Source organism: Prosopis cineraria, unplaced genomic scaffold (assembly GCF_029017545.1).
Source record: "Prosopis cineraria cultivar Desert tree isolate PC_DT_omini unplaced genomic scaffold, ASM2901754v1 PC12, whole genome shotgun sequence".
Taxonomy (NCBI): domain Eukaryota; kingdom Viridiplantae; phylum Streptophyta; class Magnoliopsida; order Fabales; family Fabaceae; genus Prosopis; species Prosopis cineraria.
This window is the reverse complement of record NW_026555343.1, coordinates 41,737,132-41,757,957: the sequence shown is the minus strand read 5'-3', so window position 1 is coordinate 41,757,957 and position 20,826 is coordinate 41,737,132. Positions and strand designations below refer to the sequence as shown.

The following is a 20,826-nucleotide window of genomic DNA, read 5'->3' as shown; positions in this document are numbered from 1 at the left end:
AAAAAATTTAGTCACTCTGTAACATTAGTCATGGTAATTTTAAAAATGCACATCAAGATAATAAATTTGACCTGATGAAATCAATTTAGTTGTAACTTGGTTAACACATTCGCTAACAAGAAAATAAATTAGCTGAGGAAAGCTTTCTTATATATTTGACTTAAACAAAATGTGAAAGATGAAAATGAGATTAATTATAAGTTAGCAAAAGGATTAACAGAATAAAATATATGTAAGTAATATATACATATATATATATATATATATATTTAAACTGATAAAAGTAATCAAATAAAAAATACAGAGAATCTACTCCAGCATTTTGCCTCTGGATTATGAAGCCAGAATGCGTAGCCATTGTAGATTGGAAGACAGGGTAGCACCAGCAAGCAGCTCAGAAATGCACGTGCTTATGTGTTTCTGTGAAGAAAAGTTGAGAGATATCTTAATCATAGCACTGCCCACTCCTCAATCTTTCTTTACCTCTGCCCCCTGCAGCTTTTAACACATTCCCCCGAAAAGCCACACTGCCTTCTTCATCGTTCTTCCCACCATCCTTTTTTTCTTACAATGAATTTCATATTTGAACTCATTATTATTTTCATTCATATGTAGTCTATTATTTTACATAAATTTAAAAAATAAATGACTTTATGAATTAACTCATTTAATTTGTGAATTGAGTTGGGTTAAAAATTTTTCAACCCATAAAAAAATAGATCAAATACAATTTAACTCATATTTTCCTTAACTTATGTAGTCTCAACTCTACCTGTTTGTTTGTTTGTTTTCATAACTTGTAAGGGTATTTGGATAGATTTTGAACTCAAGACTGTTAACTTTTTCTTTCTTTTTCCTGAAAACAGATTCTCTCGTGAAAAAATTAAAGGCAAATTCAAATCCTTTTCTCATAATTGCACTAATACTTTCAGTACAAGGTGCGTTTAAAAATTACATGTCTTAAAATGATATAAACTTTGACCACAAGTTTAAATTATCCATTTCAAAAAGAAAAAAAAGCATAATTATTCATCACTATAATTTTATTAAATTTTTTTTTAATTTTTATAATTTCTTTTTGTGTTTTCTGAAAGAGACAAGGACAACACCTGAGGTGATGACCAATCACTGATGAGGTGGTTCAGCTGAACAGGAGACAGGACTCACTTTCGTCTTGGCTCACAAAAATTTGAGAACAAAATTTGCGAATGAAGACACTTCAATCACTGTAAGCTCCTCCAGAACACAACTACAGTCCCATCGCAATCACTACATTCTTAATCTTAAATACACTCTTTACACAAATTGTCCATGCCACGAGATAAAAATTTACCCGAGAATAAATGTTTCCCGGATACAACATAAATATTTCAAGAATTCTCCCCATTTCTTAGGAGGGCATTAACATAAACATGACAAACCTAGAATTAATCGAGAAGTGAAAGATCTCATGCTCTGCCATGTTGACTACCTTCTAAGATCACCAGTTGAAGAAGGAGACATGTCACCAGCAGCAGCAAGGCTCTCTGTGCAGCAAGAAGAATAGATGGAAACTTGATCCATCCCATACCGTGACCCGCTCACACTCTTAAAGCTCGGACTCCTCAGGCTATGCCCAAAACTACCATAACCAACATAACCACCACGACCATAAGCATCCCCAGGATGAGCAGGGAAAGAAAGCCTCTTCTTTGCTGACCCAACTCTGTCTCTCTCTGATGTTGAAGGCCTCTGCCTCGGTGCACTCAGAGACCGAATCCTAGCCTTCGCAGACTCGGTTGCTGCCATGTAATTAGGCAACGAAGAACCGCCACTATGGCTGCTTCCACCTCCACCTCTTCCCGTCTGGTACAAGCTTCCCGTGTAATGATAGTTGGACCTCAAGCTTGGTGTTTGAGATGTACTATGGAAGCTTCTGTCTTCCCTTCCACAGCGAGGACTCGCCGACCGGACCTGGACTGGCTGGGATTTTGCAGGAGAAGGGGTTGCAGAGGAATGGTGAAGAGATGATGATGATCCTGTTCTGTGAAATGGTGAAGCTACTGAGTGTCTTTGAGGTTGGTGTTGGTGTGGGTTATATTGATAATTTGGGTGTGATTTTCTGTAGTTAGATCCTAAATATGATGTGTAAGGACGAGATGTGTCCATTTCTACTGTCTTGATGGCGTCTCTCTGATCAACTGAAGCTCTTCCCCTCGTCTCCCATGGCCTCGCCGCCATCCACCGCTCCAGCCACGCCGGCCTCTCTTCCATCTCCTTTTCGTTCCCAATGGATGGCCTTCTTCCGCTTCGCCAAATCTATCGCATTGTTGCGCGGTTTGCTATCTATTAGCTTATGGTTTTGAGCTAACAAACATACAATGAAGAATGTAGACTAGTATATCTATCCCTGACTAACAACTTATACAGAGATTATACTATATACAGTCACTTTTGTTGCTGCACTACTACACAACAATATTGATTCGTTTGTTTTATATTAATTTTTGGACCTAAGCCAAACCCAAATGTAACATTGATAATTCAGTGGAACCAAACCAAATATCATATAGCTGGATAATATTTGAAGTGTCTGTTTGTAATTTTTATTTTAGAGAGTGGCATTGTTGTGTCTGTTAATGTGCTTGATAGAATGTGCGAAATTAAAAACAGAGGAGGCACAAAACAAAGTAATTGAGGAGAATGAATGAACCTGTTGAGAGAAAGCTTGAGACAAGGACTTGTCTCGCTTCAAAGCTGCCTCCTTCCTCTGCCTCAACATATCTTTAATTTCTTCAACCGTGTGTGGCCTTTCATCCCAATCGTCTGCAACACTGCTTCCTTCTCTTGACTGCTCCAACCAACACAGACCATCCAAATTTCAAACGCAGTCATCAAAAGTTCTGGCCTAACCATCATCTGGTTGAGGTTATTTCAAACCGAAGAAGCTCTTAACATCACTCACCATTGATCTTCTATCTGAGATATCCTGAAGATAACGGGATTCCAAGAGACTGTTGGTGTCGCTGAACGTGGATTTTCTACTGCTTCCGTCGTGTGACAACCTCACGCGCCGGTCAACCACCCGAGCTTGGACTCGAACCAGAGCCTGCATGCACCGAAGCGTCATCTTCGCTTGCTTCCGAACATTGTGGCCCCTCACTAATGCCTGCAATTTCACCAGCCCCTTCAGCGCTCGAAGAGCCCTTCTTGCCTTCAAAAGAAAGAAAGATTGGCAAGTTAGTATTCGATTTTCTGTTTCTCTCTTCATATAAAGAAAATGGGGGTTAAGATCTGTTTAGAGTATTGTCTTCTTGGCTTACTAAATATCCTCTGAAAGCAGTCTGAATCACAATAGCAGCGTCGTGCTCCGTAGTATGATTAGGTGGTATGGTAAGTCTGGCCACTTCCACAGCCGCCTGAGCAGTGGCCATGGCGGCCTCGGCGGCGGCGACCGCCACAGCCAGCGCGTGCTTTTGATCTGTGGCTACCTCGGCTGCATCCGACTTCTGCTCTGCCGGGGTTTGCTGGGAACTCGGTGATTCATGGTTTACGACTGGCTTTCTGAAGATCCATCTTCGTTTTTCTCTTTTCTGCACAACACCGTACCCAGAGAGCCAAAAATAAAGGAAAGAAGAAGATGAAGATAAGTCCGTAATTATTCTCGTTTCAGAGAAGAAACGGGAGATGAATGGGGTTAGTTTAGTTGGTGTACCTTGTCCTCGTCGACTTGCTCTTTGGTTGGAGATCTGAAGGCCCTTTTCACGGCACTCAACCATGAGCTACCTCCCTTCTTCTTCCCCATCACAGGATCGTACTGTAAGACTGGGTTGCATTAAATGCAGAGAACAGAATCCAGAAAGAGAAGAATCAATGGAGGAGAAAGGCGTACACAATAAACCAAGGAGCTCAGATTGTTTGGTGTTAATTAAATCTATGGGTGGAGTAAGCTTTGTCCTTGTGTCTGTGCCGGCTGGAGACACCCTTGCTCTGTCATGGGAGGAATTAAAATGATTCAGCTTATGACTAATGAAGGAAGCGGTTTGACCAACATTGATTTGATTTAATCTGGAATTTATTGGTATGGGATTTGATGAGCTGGGATGGACAGCAGGGCAGTGTCAGATGCATGATAGTAATAAATCATATTTTCATAATCCCATGTGAGATTGTTACATTAGATAAGATTAAGACATAGGAACAGTAGTTATTACAAAATGATACGACATCGAAGAATAAATGAGAGAGGGATGAATGATTGGAACAAAAGGAGACTTTAGAGGAGGGGAGGCGTAAAAGAAAGAGGCAACAAGTTGAGCAAACTGAGAGGTTCTCTCATGGCGTCACGTGCTCTCAACAGATGCCTCTTGGCCCAATCATGTCTAGGCGCGTATCTCCACATACTCTTTCATTCCATTAAACTAATCCCTACTTATCACCCTCACTGTTCACTGCAATATATTATTATTCTTCATTTGTTTTGGGTGTACTCAAGTGAGAATATGTTGTGAGCTAGAGAAATAAAATAAGATGATGGTGTTCAAATCTAGGGATGATTTTATTGGCATGCTTTTTTAATAAAGGGAATCTATGGAGGGCAAGCTGCAAAGGCATGTGGGCTGAGTTAATAAAACTCAATTGCGTCTTTCAAAAAGCGCAAAAAGATAAATAGAAATATTACAAATGTCCATGCACTAGTCAACTTAATAAAAGTTCCCAAATTAAATGGAATGTTGTGGGTTTAATCTTGATTGTAGATTCAGGATATTAATTTATATCCTCTTTTTTTTTTTTTAAGAAAAACAAACTCCTCACTTACTCTCCCATTGACGGGTCAAACCATTTGCATTTATTCATTAAGATGACATTTTTCATTCTAGATCTTATAAACTTACAAATATATTTTTATCCGAAAAAAATTACATATAATCCCTATATAAAAAAATTAATTATTTACAAGTCTCATTTATTTATAAATATTGAAATTTAATATGTAACTACAGAAGTTTAACTTGTAAGCAAGTTGAAAAAATAATTAATTTCTTTATTCATGACTTGATCGTAATTCTCGATTTTTATTTCTCCCCTAAATAAAAAATTCTTAGCATGCTCGTCCTTTATAGAGCAGACAGACATTATTCGTCTTTCAAAAATAATTTAAATTCAAATGCCTCGCCGCAATGTACGAAGTGATTGTGACTGTTGGAATTTGAGATGCAAATCATATATGCGTAGGGATTTTTTTTGTTATTGGTCATATATGTGAAGACTAATATTGACCATCGTTGGCACAAGACCGAACTTGGAAAAGTTTTGTTTCATGTGAAGGACCACTAAAAATTCAATTCTTTTTCTGTCCAATAATTTCATAATTGTCAAACTCTTAAATTAATTTTTTTAAATTTAATATTTTTATATTTTTAATTTATAAAATCGTGTCAACTCACTCATAAACTTAAATTAAATACAAACTCAATTAAATTCACGAATTTACTTTTGAATTTATCATTTTTACATTTTTAATTTATAAAATTATATTAATTAATTCAAAAACTCAGGCTAAATGTAAGTTTAGTTAGACTTATTAAGCTCGTTAATTTTTTTTTTCTAGTTGGGCAAGTTAAATGTATACTGTGAAGATTCCAATTCATAAAAGTTATAGGATCTAGTTCAAATAAAAAAAACTTAAAATGCAAAAACTTATTAATAAAAATGAAAATAAAAAATATCAAAAATAAGTTTTTATATATGATAATTTATTAATATAGATGCATTTAATTTTAATAATTTATATTTTAAATAGATTTAAATTGAAGTATGATTACATTTTAATGACTATTTATTAATAAAAATAAACTCTTATAAATTTACAATTTGAGTTTGTAACTTAAATTTACATTCTAGTTACAAGTTTATTCAAACTGATGAGTTTAATACCTTAAATAACTCAATTATATTAATCTCTCAAATCGGAACAAAAGATTAGGAAGGCCCTACTAAATTTATGGGCTTCAATTAGCGCCCAAAAAACTAGGTAAGCTTCCATTTCTTTTTTGTTTTTTGTTTTTCAACTCTTGCCACGAATCCAGTCAAGTAGAAGATATTAATTTCTTATGATGTGATAAATTAAAATTTAAATTCAACAAGAAAATTGTTTATCTTTACTATTTGATAATGTCTCAAATAGGATCCCAAGGATACCCATAAAGGTAGGGGGGTCTTTCCCTTTCAAATCAGCCCTAAACCCACACGGCCATGCTTGAAGTATATTAATTTACATACCATGATTTGGCGTAATCAAAGAAAATACCACGTGCTTTATATCAAAGAAAATCCAGTGCGTATACTGTGTCTTCAAGGTTTTCTTTTTATTTCTTTTCTAGTTTTCTTCACACATATAAATTTATATTAGCCTACTTGGCTGACAAATGCAGTGAGATGTTAATATCAATTGTTATATAAACAAATTCAAATAATAACTAGAATTACGAGGAGATTATGAAATTCATGAGTAAGCGGTTATTGATAGGTGACTAAACTAAATACTAAAAAATGGGAGAAGTATTTGTAATCCAACTAGAACATAGAGTATTTAAGAAAATTAATTATTGGTGATGTTAAAAAATAATAAAAATGAACCATCTCTAAAAAAAAAAACCCACTTATGCAGCATTTATAGTTGATCGGCCTAAGAACGTTGTGGGCCTGAATAGCTTTGGGCGTAAAGGTGTGGGGGGCAAATAAGTGAACACGGAATCTGCAAGCCCAAAACATTACGTTCTAGCAAGTAGCAACACTTCCGGGAGAGTTCCCAACTGCCCATGGTGCCCTTTATTTATCATTATTTGTAATTATTTCCTTTTTAGCGACATTATAAGGGAACTAAAGTAAAGGATTTTAGGACAAATGGAGGTTGGGCCTAATGAAAGAGGCCAGTCTCTCACGACTTAACAAGCCAATGTTTCAATTTTCATTAGAAAATGTGCCTACATTTAAGGGGTTCTAGGACTTAGAACGCTTTGATTGAAATTTTCACACCCCTACCACACCTGATGCCTGTGAAGTGGTTCTCACATTTCACACAAACAGATAATATTCACAGCTGATAAACAATATGATCTGCGACTCATTCCTATTAGCTAAAAATCCACGATAAGTTCAATCACTTGCTTTTTGTTAATCATAGGAATTATGACAGTATTTTATAGCAAGTTTTCATGTCTGGAATGAGTGAAAAGGTAATGAGTGAGTACATATGCTTGTGACGAGTCTAATAAATAGATGACCCGAAGTATGTACCGTCATCCGAATTACTCGACAAGAGTTTTTTGTTTACTCGACAAGAGTTTTTTATTAATTTATTGAGTACGACGATTATTTTTAACAGTTATAAGTAATTAAGTAGATGAGAATAAGCATGCTATGTATAGTTTTCAGAACACATCAAGTCATCAATAGATTAATACGTATAATAAAATTTCAAAGGTGTATTATTTAATTTGCAAGTGTAAAGAGGGCAATTTATTTTTTGGAAGTTTGTGTAGAATATATGAAATATCTATTTAATAATGAGATGATGATATCTTTGTGGAGAAATACTTAAGTAGAATTGGTTGCTCCACGTTATTTGTAGTTTATTCAATTAAAATGCTTTAAATAATGTAAAAAAAATTGTGTGACACTATTTTAATTAATTTTATTCTTATAATAGAATTCACATTTGATTTGTTTCTTTTTATCTTTCTACTATTATTAATATTATAATTAATTTATATTTAATGATATCTAACTGGTATATTTTTATTAGATAGACCACAAATGACGTGATATATCTGAATTATCTAAGAATTTTTTTATCTTTGGGACACCAGCTCCCATTTTTATGCAATAAATTGAATCTATCATTGAACCAAGTTCATGCATCTGAATTCTTCCTATTCCCTGAACCCAGGAGATAAAAATTAATTGATCAGATGAAGCAAATTTTCAAATCGGTTAGCCACTTCTTTTTGAGTGTAGGTTTGATGCAAAACTTTTTTTTTTTTTTTTATCACTACCACGAACGTTTACTCTCTCCTTTTTTTTTCCTGTTCTAATGTTTAAGGATTTAACTTTGACAAGATAGGACTAATTAAGCAAGAAAAGGAGCAATTCTTGAACCCAAACAATGAAAGTTTGGTCTTAGCGGTGGTTGATTGACATTGATGGAATTTAATTGGCAAAATGACACGAGGTTCGCATATAAAATCTATAAAATTAGCACATTTAGGCACACACTCTCTCTATCAGATTTTATTTACAAGGTAGATATAATTTCTTTAATCTTATTTTCATACAAGCCATGTCATTAAATTTTATCACAAATTTCTCACTATGTCCATTAACAGTTTAGTGAGAGAAAATTTATTATAAAAACATGTATTTATTAGTAACAATGCTAAAATCATACTAAATTTTTAGGTAAGATTAATGAGTTTTAAATTTTTTTGTAGTTTTTATAAAATATGTTAAAAGTGACTTGCAAATAAAATTAAAAGAACATATTAATACATAAAGTTGCATTACTTATCAATCATGCACAATACTCCCTTTGGTCCCTATTATAGAGAACTTCCAACTCCTTCGTTGAGATTAAGGAGTAGTTTAGTTATTTACTCTATCTGAAAATAGAAAAAAATTAATTTTACTGGCCCATATTTAAATGAATTTTTTTAAATTCACATTACATTTTCTCTCATTATCAATGAATTTAAATATGGAAAATATTTAAAAAATATAATTAACATTCTATACTGTACCACATATTAAGAACAAAAAAAATGCTTCTAGAAAGTAATAAACACATTTAATCATATCTAACGATCCAGATTCTAAATATTTATTTTAGATCAAAAAAAGATTTTAAATATTTATATAAAAAATGCGATAAAGTTATTATAAAATTTGATAAAACTTTCTCACAGTTATTATTATCACATCTAAACAAAGGCCAATTTTTTATGTCATCTTACAAAATTATTAACGAGGAGTGATGATAATTTTAAGATTTGAAAACAATGATATTTCCTTAACTTGGAATGGACAAATCAGAGTAATTAAAATGAGAGTAATTTATCTAAATGTTAATAAAAATAAAATTTACAATAATATTATTTTTTTTATTATAGAAAAGTTTAGATGAGTTGAGTCTCAAGATACATTAGGGCATGTTTTCAAGTTTAAAAAATACTTATAAAAATACTTACATATATATCACCCACTAACTCATCAATTTTGCAACAAATTAACTAATTAGCTATTTTGTTTTTATTCAACAAGTTTAGGCTGAGACGGCAAGTTTTGCATATAGTATGATTTATGGACATGAGATCTTCCAAATTTAGCGATTTTTAAGTATTGTAAGACTGGGATTTTAAGTTTGCCAAAAAAAGAATCGCCTTAAATATTTTTTAATTAAAAAGTATTCCTAATGACTCAAAATAAGCAAAATAATGATTATTATAATTGGGATTATTTTCACTGACCAAATTAAATGCAAGTTTCACAATATCTTTCTCGTAACTTTAAAAAATCATCACTATTTTTTTAAATTATGACTTTAAATAAATTTTCTAGCAATTTTTTTATAACTTTAGTACTAGTAAGTTTCTTAAAATTTCACTGCAATCTTTCTTAAAAATAATTAATCACTATAATTTAAGAATTCCTTACCTTTAAAATGTTAAGATTTTCTTTTGTAAAGATGGCTTGCATTTTGGCCGGCTCATCGGCTCATTAAGCCTTTGATGTGATCATGTATTTATCGCCCTCCAAATGTCTTAACTTTTATCTGTATACAAATGGAGCATTATATTGATATTGATTTTTAAGAACTTAGAATAAGGTTGATAATTAGTTCAAATAGATCCCAACCATTCTTATTCGAGCGAGTTGATGACATCATAAATGGAAAATGTTCTCTCTATCTTAAATTGAAAAAAAACTTTTAAGATAAATTCATTGTTTCAAAATATAAAATATTTTGATAAAAATAAAATTTTATTAATGATATTTTTTTTATATCACCCTTTACGTTATATTCTCTCTCTCTTCAAATGGAGTATTTAAATTACAAGAATTTTTTTAAATTTTTAAATTTTATTTTTAAAAAAATAATATTGTAAAATATATTTAATGAATTATTAAATTTTATTGATATGAATAATTTTGTTTAAAAGTATCTTATGAATTGAGATAGGAAGAGTAACTAACATACCATTAATTTCAATTTCATTACGGATGATATTGAAATTCTAAGCAAATTAAACTCACCATTGATTGTCAAAACAATCACAATTCTAAGTCCTTAATTAGGAGGTAGTAATGGCGACCCTGTCTCTGCCTTGTCAAGCGAATAATTATTATGCGTCTTTTTCCTGTCAATTAATGTAGATGAATGATTATTCAATCTTGCAGAATACTGATGAATGAAATTAATTATGATTAATTGTCGTTTACTGCTTAAGTTGAATTATTGAGTTGAATTCATGTTTAAACATGGTATTGTATATTAATTAAACACCTTGCTTTAAACCTAGTCATTGTAATTGTATTCGAAAAAGGACAGCGAGCCCGTGATGAGCAACGACGACGACAGTGAGGTCAACCAATGTGATATGTCCTTGACAAAATTATAGACTTCACCAGTGAGGCCGTGACCACTACTACTTGCTGCTTCACTAAAGCTTGTATATATACAATATGAAAGCTATCAAAGATAAGAGAGAAAAATGAGAGAATGATTGAAAAATATCGTATCTATTACTAATATAAAGGATCCATTATATACACTGACAATGACTAATAATAATTACATATATACTAGTATCAAATAATATCTTCTAATAATAACTAAAATATATACACAATAATGATAGAATGTATTTGAAGAATATTCTAAATAATATCTCTCCTTAAAATCAAAAAGATTTAACAGAGAGCAATTTGAGTTTGTCTATCAAGAAATGAAAGCAGCATGGATAAAAAGACTTAGTAAATAAGTTTGTTGGGTGATACCACTGTCACAAAATTTATATTTTACATCCCTTAATTTACGTCACTTTTTATAAAAGTGACATAAAAAATACAGGTGATGGCAATTTTCTAAATTTGAATATGTAAGACTATTGACGTCCCTTTTTTTAAAAAGCGATGTATTACCACGTTGTTTTTTTTAAAAGCGACATGAAAAATGTTCAAAATTTAATAATTTATAAAAAATTAATTTTTACAATCCGCATGGTAGTTATCCATGTCGCTTTTTTAAAAAAACAGCGTGAATTATAAAAAATAAATTTTTTTAAATTATTAAATTTTGAACATTTTTTACATCATTTTTTTAAAAAAGCCATGTAGATAACTTATCATGTTGCTTTTTTTAAAAAAAGAGGATGTGAATTATAGAAAATAAATTATTTTAAATTATTAAATTTTAGACATTTTTTACATCACTTTTTTAAAAAAGTAACGTGGATAACTTACCATGTTGCTTTTTTAAAAAAAATGTGGATTGTAAAAAATAAATTATTTTAAATTATTAATTTTTGGACATTTTTCATGTAAAAAAGCAACGTGGATAACTTACGTTGCTTTTTTGCAAAAAAGGACATGAATTGTAGAAAATAAATTATTTTAAATTATTAATTTCTAGACATTTTTCATATCGCTTTTAAAAAAGGGGCGTAAATTTTAATCAGCTTTTTTAAATTAGATTGAACTCCTCCCTTGCTCCATCATTTTATATTTTAAAATCTAACTCCCCTCCTTCTTTCCCTTCGATGACAACACATCTTTTTTTTTCTCACTGCAGATCTCTCCTCTCCTCTCCTCCACACAACAACTCTCTCTTTTCCTTTCTATTGTATCGAGATCCACAGCATTGAGATCTACGATTGATAGACTGAAAAAAGACCCCAGGCTAGCATACAACGGTGAGCATTTGATAGACAACTCTCTCTTTTCTTTGTCTCCACCTCTTTCCCCCATTTGATGGATAGCTTCAAGACCCACAGCTGAGATCCACGGCTTCTTCCCCTCTTTTCCCTAAGCTAGCGAGCAATATTTGATTAGTATCACTTTCACCCATGAACCCTTTTTTTTGTAGATATTTTTAATCTCTGCTTGAGCCTTTTCCATTATCTTTGGTTACTCTATTAATTTTGGTATGGCTTTATTTTTCTTTTATTTTGCTTTTAGGTCTGTGAAATCTATACCTAGTTGGAATGATGAAATGAGCATGACAAATATTTAAATTTAAATTATTTTAATATTTATTTTAGGATAAACCACGTCACTTTTTATAAAAGAGGGACATGATTTTTGGAGAATCCAAGTCACGTTGTTTCTCTAGAATCCATGTCCCTCTTTTTTTTTTTAACAAAAAGCGACGTGGTTTCTGCAAAAACCACGTCCCTCATAAAAGTTACATATATAAGTCAACTTTCTATGTTGTTCGGATCTATGGCCCCTACAATAAGGACGTGAAATGCCCTAAAAAAGTGATGTAAAATTTTTTTGTAGTAATATACTTAGTTCAAATTGAAACAAGTTGGATAGTGCCCTGAACAACATGCTATTGTGTAAAGTGATAGTCAATCTCAATATATTTGGTATGTTCATGATTGATAGCGGCTTGACTATCATAATAACTATATGCGGAGGAGCTCTGAGATACTCCTATCTTATCAAGTAACTAATAAATCCAAAGTACCTTAGCAATTGTGTCTGCTAATACAAGGTATTTTGATTCGGTATTAAAGTGGGAGGCTAACATTTGCTTCTTACTTATTCAAGAGATAAGAGAATGACTGAGGAAGATATATAGAAACTAGTTGTAGACCATTGATCATCACAACCATTGCTCTAATTAGCATCAGAGTAAACTTGCAATGCAAGAGAGGAGCTAGCAAAGAAGTGAAGTCTATAATACAGAGTGCCTTTAATGTACTATTTGAAAAATTATTACATAATCAATAGTTTAGGTTATGACATAAACTGGTTAATAATTTGGACTACATAAGTAATGTTAGGATGGGTCATAATAAGATAGATAATGCCCCAGCCAGCTGGCAGTAATGAATAAGATTATCCAATAAGATGCCATCAGGGAAAATGTAGTGAGCATTTGGCTCAATAAGAGTATTTTCAACCCCCTCATCATAAAGGTGAGCTCAAAATATCAAATTAGTGGCATACTTTACTAGAGAAAGAGATATACCATGACTCTCATGATGGACTTCAAGCCCAAGAAAATATTTCAATTTTTTAAGATCCTTCATTTCAAATTGCTAGCCCAAATATGTCTTAAGCTCCTAGTCTTCCATATCATTACTACATGTGATAATCATCTAATCAACATTCAATAGCAACAGGACAAGCCATAAGTAATGGAGTAAAATGAGAACTACATGTGAAACATAATTGACTCATAGTATGACCAAACTTAGCAAACTATACATGAGGAGCCTTCTTGGGCCTATATAAAGTCCAATGAAAATGATAAACCTTGTCTTTTGGATACTGGTACTTGGGTGAGGCTTCATGTACACTTCTTCCTTTAGATCTCTATTCAGAAAGGCATTTTTAACATCCATATGATGAAGAGTCTAATGCTTAATAGCAGCAATAGCTAAAAGGCTACGAATAGAAGTCATATAGGTAACAAGTGCAAAAGTCTCTGTATAATCAAGACCATACTTCTGAGTGAAACCTTGGGCCACCAAATAGGTCTTATGTTGCTTTAAAGAGTCATCATAATGAGTCTTGTTATTCTTATAGATCAATTGGCACCTAATAAGAGTTTTTCCAAGAGGAAGATCAACAAGATCCTAAATATGTATTTTCTCTAGGGCTTGTAATTCCTCATCCATAGCTTATTGCTATAAGGGATCATGAGAGGCTTCCTTAAAGGATTTGGGTTTGTAAAATTAAAGAATGGTAAGAAAACAACAGTAATCATTAAGGTAGAGGGAAGATTTCTTACATGAATGGGTTGAGAGTCTATGAACAATATAGACTTAGTAAGTGTGACGTGTGCTAAAGAAGCAGTAGGTTTGACAATAGGCATATCTGGAGCAACCATGATGTCAGTTATGGAAATAAGCTCAGTCGAAATATCTATACCTAAGTCATTGGGAAAAATATTAGAAAAAATATCTGTAAAAATTGGAGTTGAACAAGATGAGAATGATGAGAGATTGGTTATAACTGAAAATTTGATATTTTCCAAAAAGACAACATGCCAAGAAATGCAAATACGATGATAGAGAAAATCTCAAAACAAAAAACTCTTATGCTCAGAATCATAACCAAGAAAACAATTGAAATGAGAATGAGCTTAAAATTTGTTTGTCTCATGAGATGGAAGAAGATCAAAACAAGCAGAAGCAATGACTTTCAAAAGAGTATAATTGGAATGATAACCACAAAGATGTTCAAAAGAAGAAATGTTACTAATAACAAGAGATGAGAGTTGATTGATGCAAAAGACAATGGTTAAAGCTGCTTTACCCTAACATTATTTAGGACAAGAAGAGAAAATAAGCAATGTTCTAATAAAATTAAGAATATGAAGATGTTTATGTTCAGTATAACCATTCTGTTGAGAAGTGTAGGGATAAGAATATTAAGAAATAGTGCCCATTAAACTAAGAAAACTAAGTAATCTAGAGTCATGATATTCTAAAGCATTATCACGATGAAAAATTTTGATGACTTTAAAATACTGAGTGTGAATCATGTAGCAAATTTGATATAAATTTTAGGTAACTCATATTGATTTTTCATCATATAAATCTAAGTAAAATGAAAAAAAGTCATCAACAAAAATCACAAAGTATCAGGATCCCCCTCTAGAGGGAATAGGTGCAAAACCCTAAACATTATAATGAATTGAATTAAATGGAGAAGCAATAATAGAATCATTTTTTATGAAAAGACAAAGCAAATTATGTGGCAGTTTGACAAGAAATGCATTGCAAAGATTAATTAAGAACATAACTTAAAAGACCATAAAAAATTAAAAGACACAATTTATTCAAAGAAAGAACATAAGTTGGGAGAAGAATTAGGAGAAGAGGATAGGGAGGTAGCACACAATGTGGGAGCAATGATCTCAGGTAGGTGCATTGGGGTGAGCTCGAACATACGACCAATTTTGTGTCCAATATCGACAACCTGTCCTATTTGAGAATCCATCATAACACAACCATATTTATTAAATAACATGTCATAATCCATATCAACAAGTTGTTTAATAGAAAGAAGGTTGAAGCTAATAGCAAGAAAAAAATATCTATCATGAATGGATAAGGAAGGCAAGAAGACAGTACCAATGTAATTAACAGGCATTTGAGAATTATCAATAGTGTTTATAAGATAGATAGTAGAGTTAGGTGTCATAAAGAAAAAGAAACTTGCTTGATCTATCACATGATTGCAACAAATAGAGTCAAAATATCAATTGTTTTACTAGTGAGAGCAAAAAAGCTAGCAGGTGGGCTAGAGGAACTGGAGATGAGTGTCTGCAGCAAAGTTTAAAGTTTAATTGGAGAGGATCCTAATATAAGATGAGCAAGGTCACATTTTTTTCAACCAAAAACAGTAATTGTAACCATTCTAAGTATCTGAGATAGATTGAGGAACTTCTGAATTTTTCATTTTTAAAGAAAAGAAGCTTAACTACAAAAGAGAATGAAGGATAAAAAAACACCTAAACTAGAGACTATAGTGTGAATAGAATAACTCTCATAACAGAAAATGAATCAATGATTTAGCTGTTGAAAATGATGCATTCGATGTTCTGTATCTGCTAACCAAATTTTAGTACGATCTAACGGTTGACAAACCTACAGATCGTGACTTACAAGAACTACCTTGTGGATATGCGAAGATAGATTTGAGGTGGATCTGAACTCGTGATAAAGGACAGCAATACTAATGCAAAGGAAGGCTAACACTTTGAAAAATGACTTATCATTAAAAAAAATTCTATGGTTTGATACCATGAAAGCTACTAGAGACGGAGGAGATAAATCAAGATAGAATTGAAAAATATTGTATCTATTATCGATACGAATGATACATTATATACACCAAGAAATAAACAACACAATAATGAGTAATAATTACATAATAATATCTCCTAATAATGACTAGAATATATATACAATGATGATCAATTATATTTGGAGAATATTCTAGATAGCAAAATATTTATATCTATACACAATTAATCTATCAACCTTTTTTCTAATTCACGTACTTTGTTTTATTCTGCTTTTTTTAATTGTTCGCTTCTGCCATCTCTTCGCATTGACTATGTCTCTCTTATTCTTATAATAATCATAATTCCTAATGTTAATGGTTTTTAAAAAATATTAATTAGTTATTTCTTAAATTATTTATGTGGTCCTCATGTAATTGTTGAGTTATTAACGCGATGGTGTGGCTATAATCAATGCTTGTGTATATATATCTAGTGGCTATAATAAGCCAGGCAAAAATCCGAAATATTTAGCCTGGCATTAATGCTTTCCTAGTATTTATAAGCAAACAATTAATATGTCTTATACGGAATTAGTTTAGCTAATCGATGAAGACATAACGTTTAATTAACACAACTAACATGTCACATGTGCTTGCAAAAGCCAAACAAACTCTTTGGTTAATTACTATGTGGTGAAGTGGCAAATGCCATAACTTTCCTTAACTTCATATCATATGAAAATAATTCTTTGACATTTAATTCTTAAAATGTGTCTCAATTTGAGATCATGTGCGAAAAATAGGCCATTACCATTGTTGAGTCTTTTATGTCACTATTGAAAGCATAACACTTTTGAAAAAAAAAAAAATCAATTTACACCACATCAGATTCCTGCCTATGAGAATCCTCCATGAGTATATATAGCTTTCTTTAATTTCTAACTCTGGCCTATCAGTAAAAGCCCAAAAGGATAGCAACAATGCACCCATCTCAAAATTGCAAGAAGTTATTATTTAAAGAAGTTTGAGGTGAAATCAGGATTAATTAATATCACCCAAGTGAATTGATTCACTAACGCTAAATTAATTTTATATTTGGCAAAATTTAAAAATTGAAAGAATTGATTGCTAAATGATGAAGATCGGGGATATTATACCTACAATTCAGTAGGAAGTATGTGCATGTTAATAATTTTACTGTTCTGATTTTCAAACATAGAGCCGCTTTATTTCCATCCCAGAGAGAGCATTATTGTTTTACCATGTAGTTAAAGATTGTAGATAGTATGATAATAATAGATTTTAGAAGCGAATTAATTAGCCTTATTGGAGACACGGAGGGCCCAGAAGGAGCTGTGAGGGCGATATTGATTTTTGTACACAATGACTATGGATGGTTCAAAGTTAAAAAGGGCATGTCATCTTTTGCTCTCTCTTATTGAAGACTTTGTCGCGGGAATCCTCCATGATCATTGAAAAGTTGTGAAGAAGAAAAAAGAGAGAAAAATGGTGTTCAGAAAGAAAGAGGCAAATGATGCTATATAACAGATGGAGCTTGCTTTCCTGTGTTTGTAAACTTTTTTAGGACCATCCTGTGATAAGTGACGCTGTCTAATCACAGACCTCAAATGATTGTGGAATCCCTATGGAATTAACCACACGAAACTTTTTCATCATAGCCGGCATCAATAAATAAATTAAATAAATATATGTATGCGAATAAAAATGTACCTAGCTAGCTAGCTATATATATATATATATAGCTACACAGAAGTTAGATTGATTTATCGAAGCAGGAAAAGAGAAAGTAATTAAGTGAAGTCCAACATTTTTAGCAAAAGTAGCGTCTCATGAATCACATTGAATTAGATTAAAGTAAAAGTAGGGCAAGAGTTGTCTGAAATCCTCATGTTTTGTTGTTGCCTGGATGTTAGCGAAAGGGAATATCTGTCTTAACATACGAGTGCATTATTAATCGAAGCGCTTAATTAAGTAATATGGATTGAAATATGTGTGCGTGATTGATTAAAAATTTCAAAGAAAGGCAATAACCTTTTCCCCCACCTTTTAATCAAATCAGTGTGTGTGTGAGAGAGAGAGAGAGCTTGAGATATGATTCTTTTGGGCTTGCATGCATGTTTTTCAAAGGAAAAAGAGAGAGGGTTCTTGTAAAGCTAAAAAGGGGTTTGAAGGCATCTCCAAATTAGAATTATTGAATGTGCTTCGGTTTTGATTTAGATGTAACACCTCGCCCGCACATTGCACTCTCTTGACCCCACCCTCACCTACCGTCATTAGCTCTCTTAATTTCACACTTAATCAGTTGCTTATCTGTTCTAATCACAGCCCCTTCACCAATACATTTAATCTCTCTCTCTCTGTGACACCAGAACGCACCCATCACAGCCATATACACACCCAAACAGACCAACCCTCTCCAAATCCGAAAGCACTATAACCAACCACTATTTATATCACCATATCAGAGTGCGCGCGCGCGTCTCTCTCTAGCCACACACACACACACACACACACACAAAGCATATAAAGTCTTGGAAATGAATTCATGTTGATGCTGTATTGAATTATCGTTAGTCTCCTAGTTGTTTCTAGGAGGAATATATATAATATTGTTGTGAGTGTTAATTAGAGAGATTAAAGGAGTAATTAATTAATATTGACAGCCTGTTGTTAATGTGAAGTTTGTCGGCGAATCCCTCTACCCAGTTTGGCTTCCTCTTTGGTGAGCCGTCGTGATGTAAATGGGTCATGTTGCCCACTGTGATGATTAGAATTTTAAAAGATGACCTTTCACGATTAATCAACTAAGTTATTTATTCTCTTAATTTATAGTAATATTCTTTTTTCTTTTCTTCTCATGTGTTCACTTGCATAGCTTTAATATCTTTTATCAAGGTTAAATTAACTTAACCTTTCTTGAACCCCACCTTCCAAAAAAAAAAAATAGATTTCTTGGTCATGGGTCTTAAACTTTTTATTTTGGTGTTGAGGTTATAAAGGTCTTATATCCTAATGTGTGATTTTTATTGTTTTTTTTTTGTCTCATGTCTTTCATACCATGTTCCTCTTCCATATGTGAAATTTTATATATATATATATATATATTGATACAATTAAGAGCACTAATCCTTTTTTTTTTGGTCTTGAGGTTTGGTTGAATAATCAAATGGTAATTTTCTTGTTTTAAAATTTATACTCACTATAGTTGATGTAGTGCGGGCGCATGTTGCATGACATATTTCTCTAGCCCTAATTTTACTGACAAAATGTAAATGGGAGGATAACTGGATGTAATTTGAAGCCAGACAAAGCTTTAGAGGAGCTCAATAATGTAATATTTTCCTATGTCATTTACTCTTTTTAGATCAAAATATAAGGTATTAATAATTAATTCACAGTTCTAAAAAAAAGGTTAGTTGCATTAAATACCCTATATAAATACTTTGATAATGAAAATTAAAATTTCAATGTACCATTCTATTCTTTCAAAAAATAATAATAAATAAGGATATAGTTGAAAAAATAAAACTTTTAAAAAATTTTCCATATTGTGTTCTGAAGGGAGTATATAAATCATATTATTTTATTGTAAAATCATTCTTACACTCATCACCACTCCCTGCTATGTAAAATTTTGTCTAAAATTAGCTAAAATCATCATAAAGTTTTGGCTGCTGAAGAAAAAAAATTAACAAGGGCAATGAGATAATAATGAGATATGCTTGGGTTGGCTAGGATGGGGATGTGCACATAGATAAGTATATAGGTTTATAGACCTTCTGGTGGAACGTTGTCTGAAAAAAGTTGATGGGAAAATACCACCTTGAATTAATCCTACCATCAAGAGAATAATAAATAATACTCCCATCTTAAATATAAATCTCATTAAATATATTTAATAATTTATTTTTTAAAAAAATAAAAATATTAATTTTAAAAAAATTCTTCATTTAATAATTTTAAATTTACACTTAATTAATATTAAATAAAAAGAGAAAGAACAATACTAAAATAAACTTATTTAATAAAATATTAATCTTTCTAAAATATTTTATATATTGGGATGTCAAATTTATTTTAAAAGTGTCTTATAATTTAAAATGTAAAGAGTACTCAATATTACAAAGTAATCAAACAATAAAAAGCGATTAAATAACCAATGTAGTCGCTTGCTTTATGATCCAATCTTAGTTGAAGCGTTGTTAGAAAAGGTAATTTATTCAATGTGTGTCGGATCTAATAAAGGAATTACGGAATCAGGCCGTAATTGGTCTTTTACTATATAAAGCGTTTGATTTTTCTCTGTGATTGAAAAATTACTTTAACCTATGTGATCTTTTTTTTTGTGAATTAACCTATGTAATCTTATTTGAATTAGCTTTTTTTAAAATTCTAAGGTAAAAAATCAAACATTTCTAAATTACGACTGCACATCTGCCAAACTGGGACATAAGTTTGATTTGTGTGTAAATAAATCTTTGTGCCCTAATATATATCAGAGAATTTTGAGAGTCAAATGCAATGATTAGAGAGTTGAACGGGAATGAAATTATTTTTGAGAACTTACTATTTAGTCATGCCTTTTTATTTTGTTTTTTTTAATCTTAATATACTGTAATATATATAATATATAAATTTTGATTCCGAAAGAGACATGATATTCTTTTCCCTTTATTTCATGAGTCCGCAAATCTTGCCACAAGTCAACTTCTACTTTACTTTTTTCTTTTTTGTTATTTACCTTCCATATTTCATCACTTATATATATCCGTCTCTCTTCAGGCTTAAAAAAAAAAAAACTGT

At 31.8% G+C, this 20,826-nt stretch overlaps 1 protein-coding gene across 1 annotated transcript; it reads right to left on the bottom strand.

Annotated features, from left to right (window-relative positions):
* Window positions 1-1,260: 1,260 nt before the first annotated feature.
* On the bottom strand, window positions 1,261-4,052 carry LOC129288632 (protein IQ-DOMAIN 17-like). The gene is made up of 6 exons (XM_054925303.1): window positions 3,872-4,052; window positions 3,695-3,796; window positions 3,303-3,572; window positions 2,945-3,193; window positions 2,693-2,830; window positions 1,261-2,298 (listed from the first exon to the last, which is right to left on the bottom strand). Exons 2-6 carry the CDS (start codon window positions 3,782-3,784, stop codon window positions 1,468-1,470), a joined length of 1,578 nt encoding a protein of 525 aa, XP_054781278.1. The 5' UTR covers window positions 3,785-3,796; window positions 3,872-4,052; the 3' UTR covers window positions 1,261-1,467.
* Window positions 4,053-20,826: the final 16,774 nt, after the last annotated feature.

Bases quoted from the DNA above. Each gene is read 5' to 3' on its own strand.
- LOC129288632 (XM_054925303.1), bottom strand. From the start codon at position 3,784: ATGGGGAAGAAGAAGGGAGGTAGCTCATGGTTGAGTGCCGTGAAAAGG. The intron at 3,194-3,302 runs GTAAGCCAAGAA...TTTCTTTTGAAG, and splicing joins CTGCTTTCAGAGGATATTTA to GCAAGAAGGGCTCTTCGAGC. The intron at 2,831-2,944 runs GTGAGTGATGTT...TGGTTGGAGCAG, and splicing joins TCTCAGATAGAAGATCAATG to TCAAGAGAAGGAAGCAGTGT.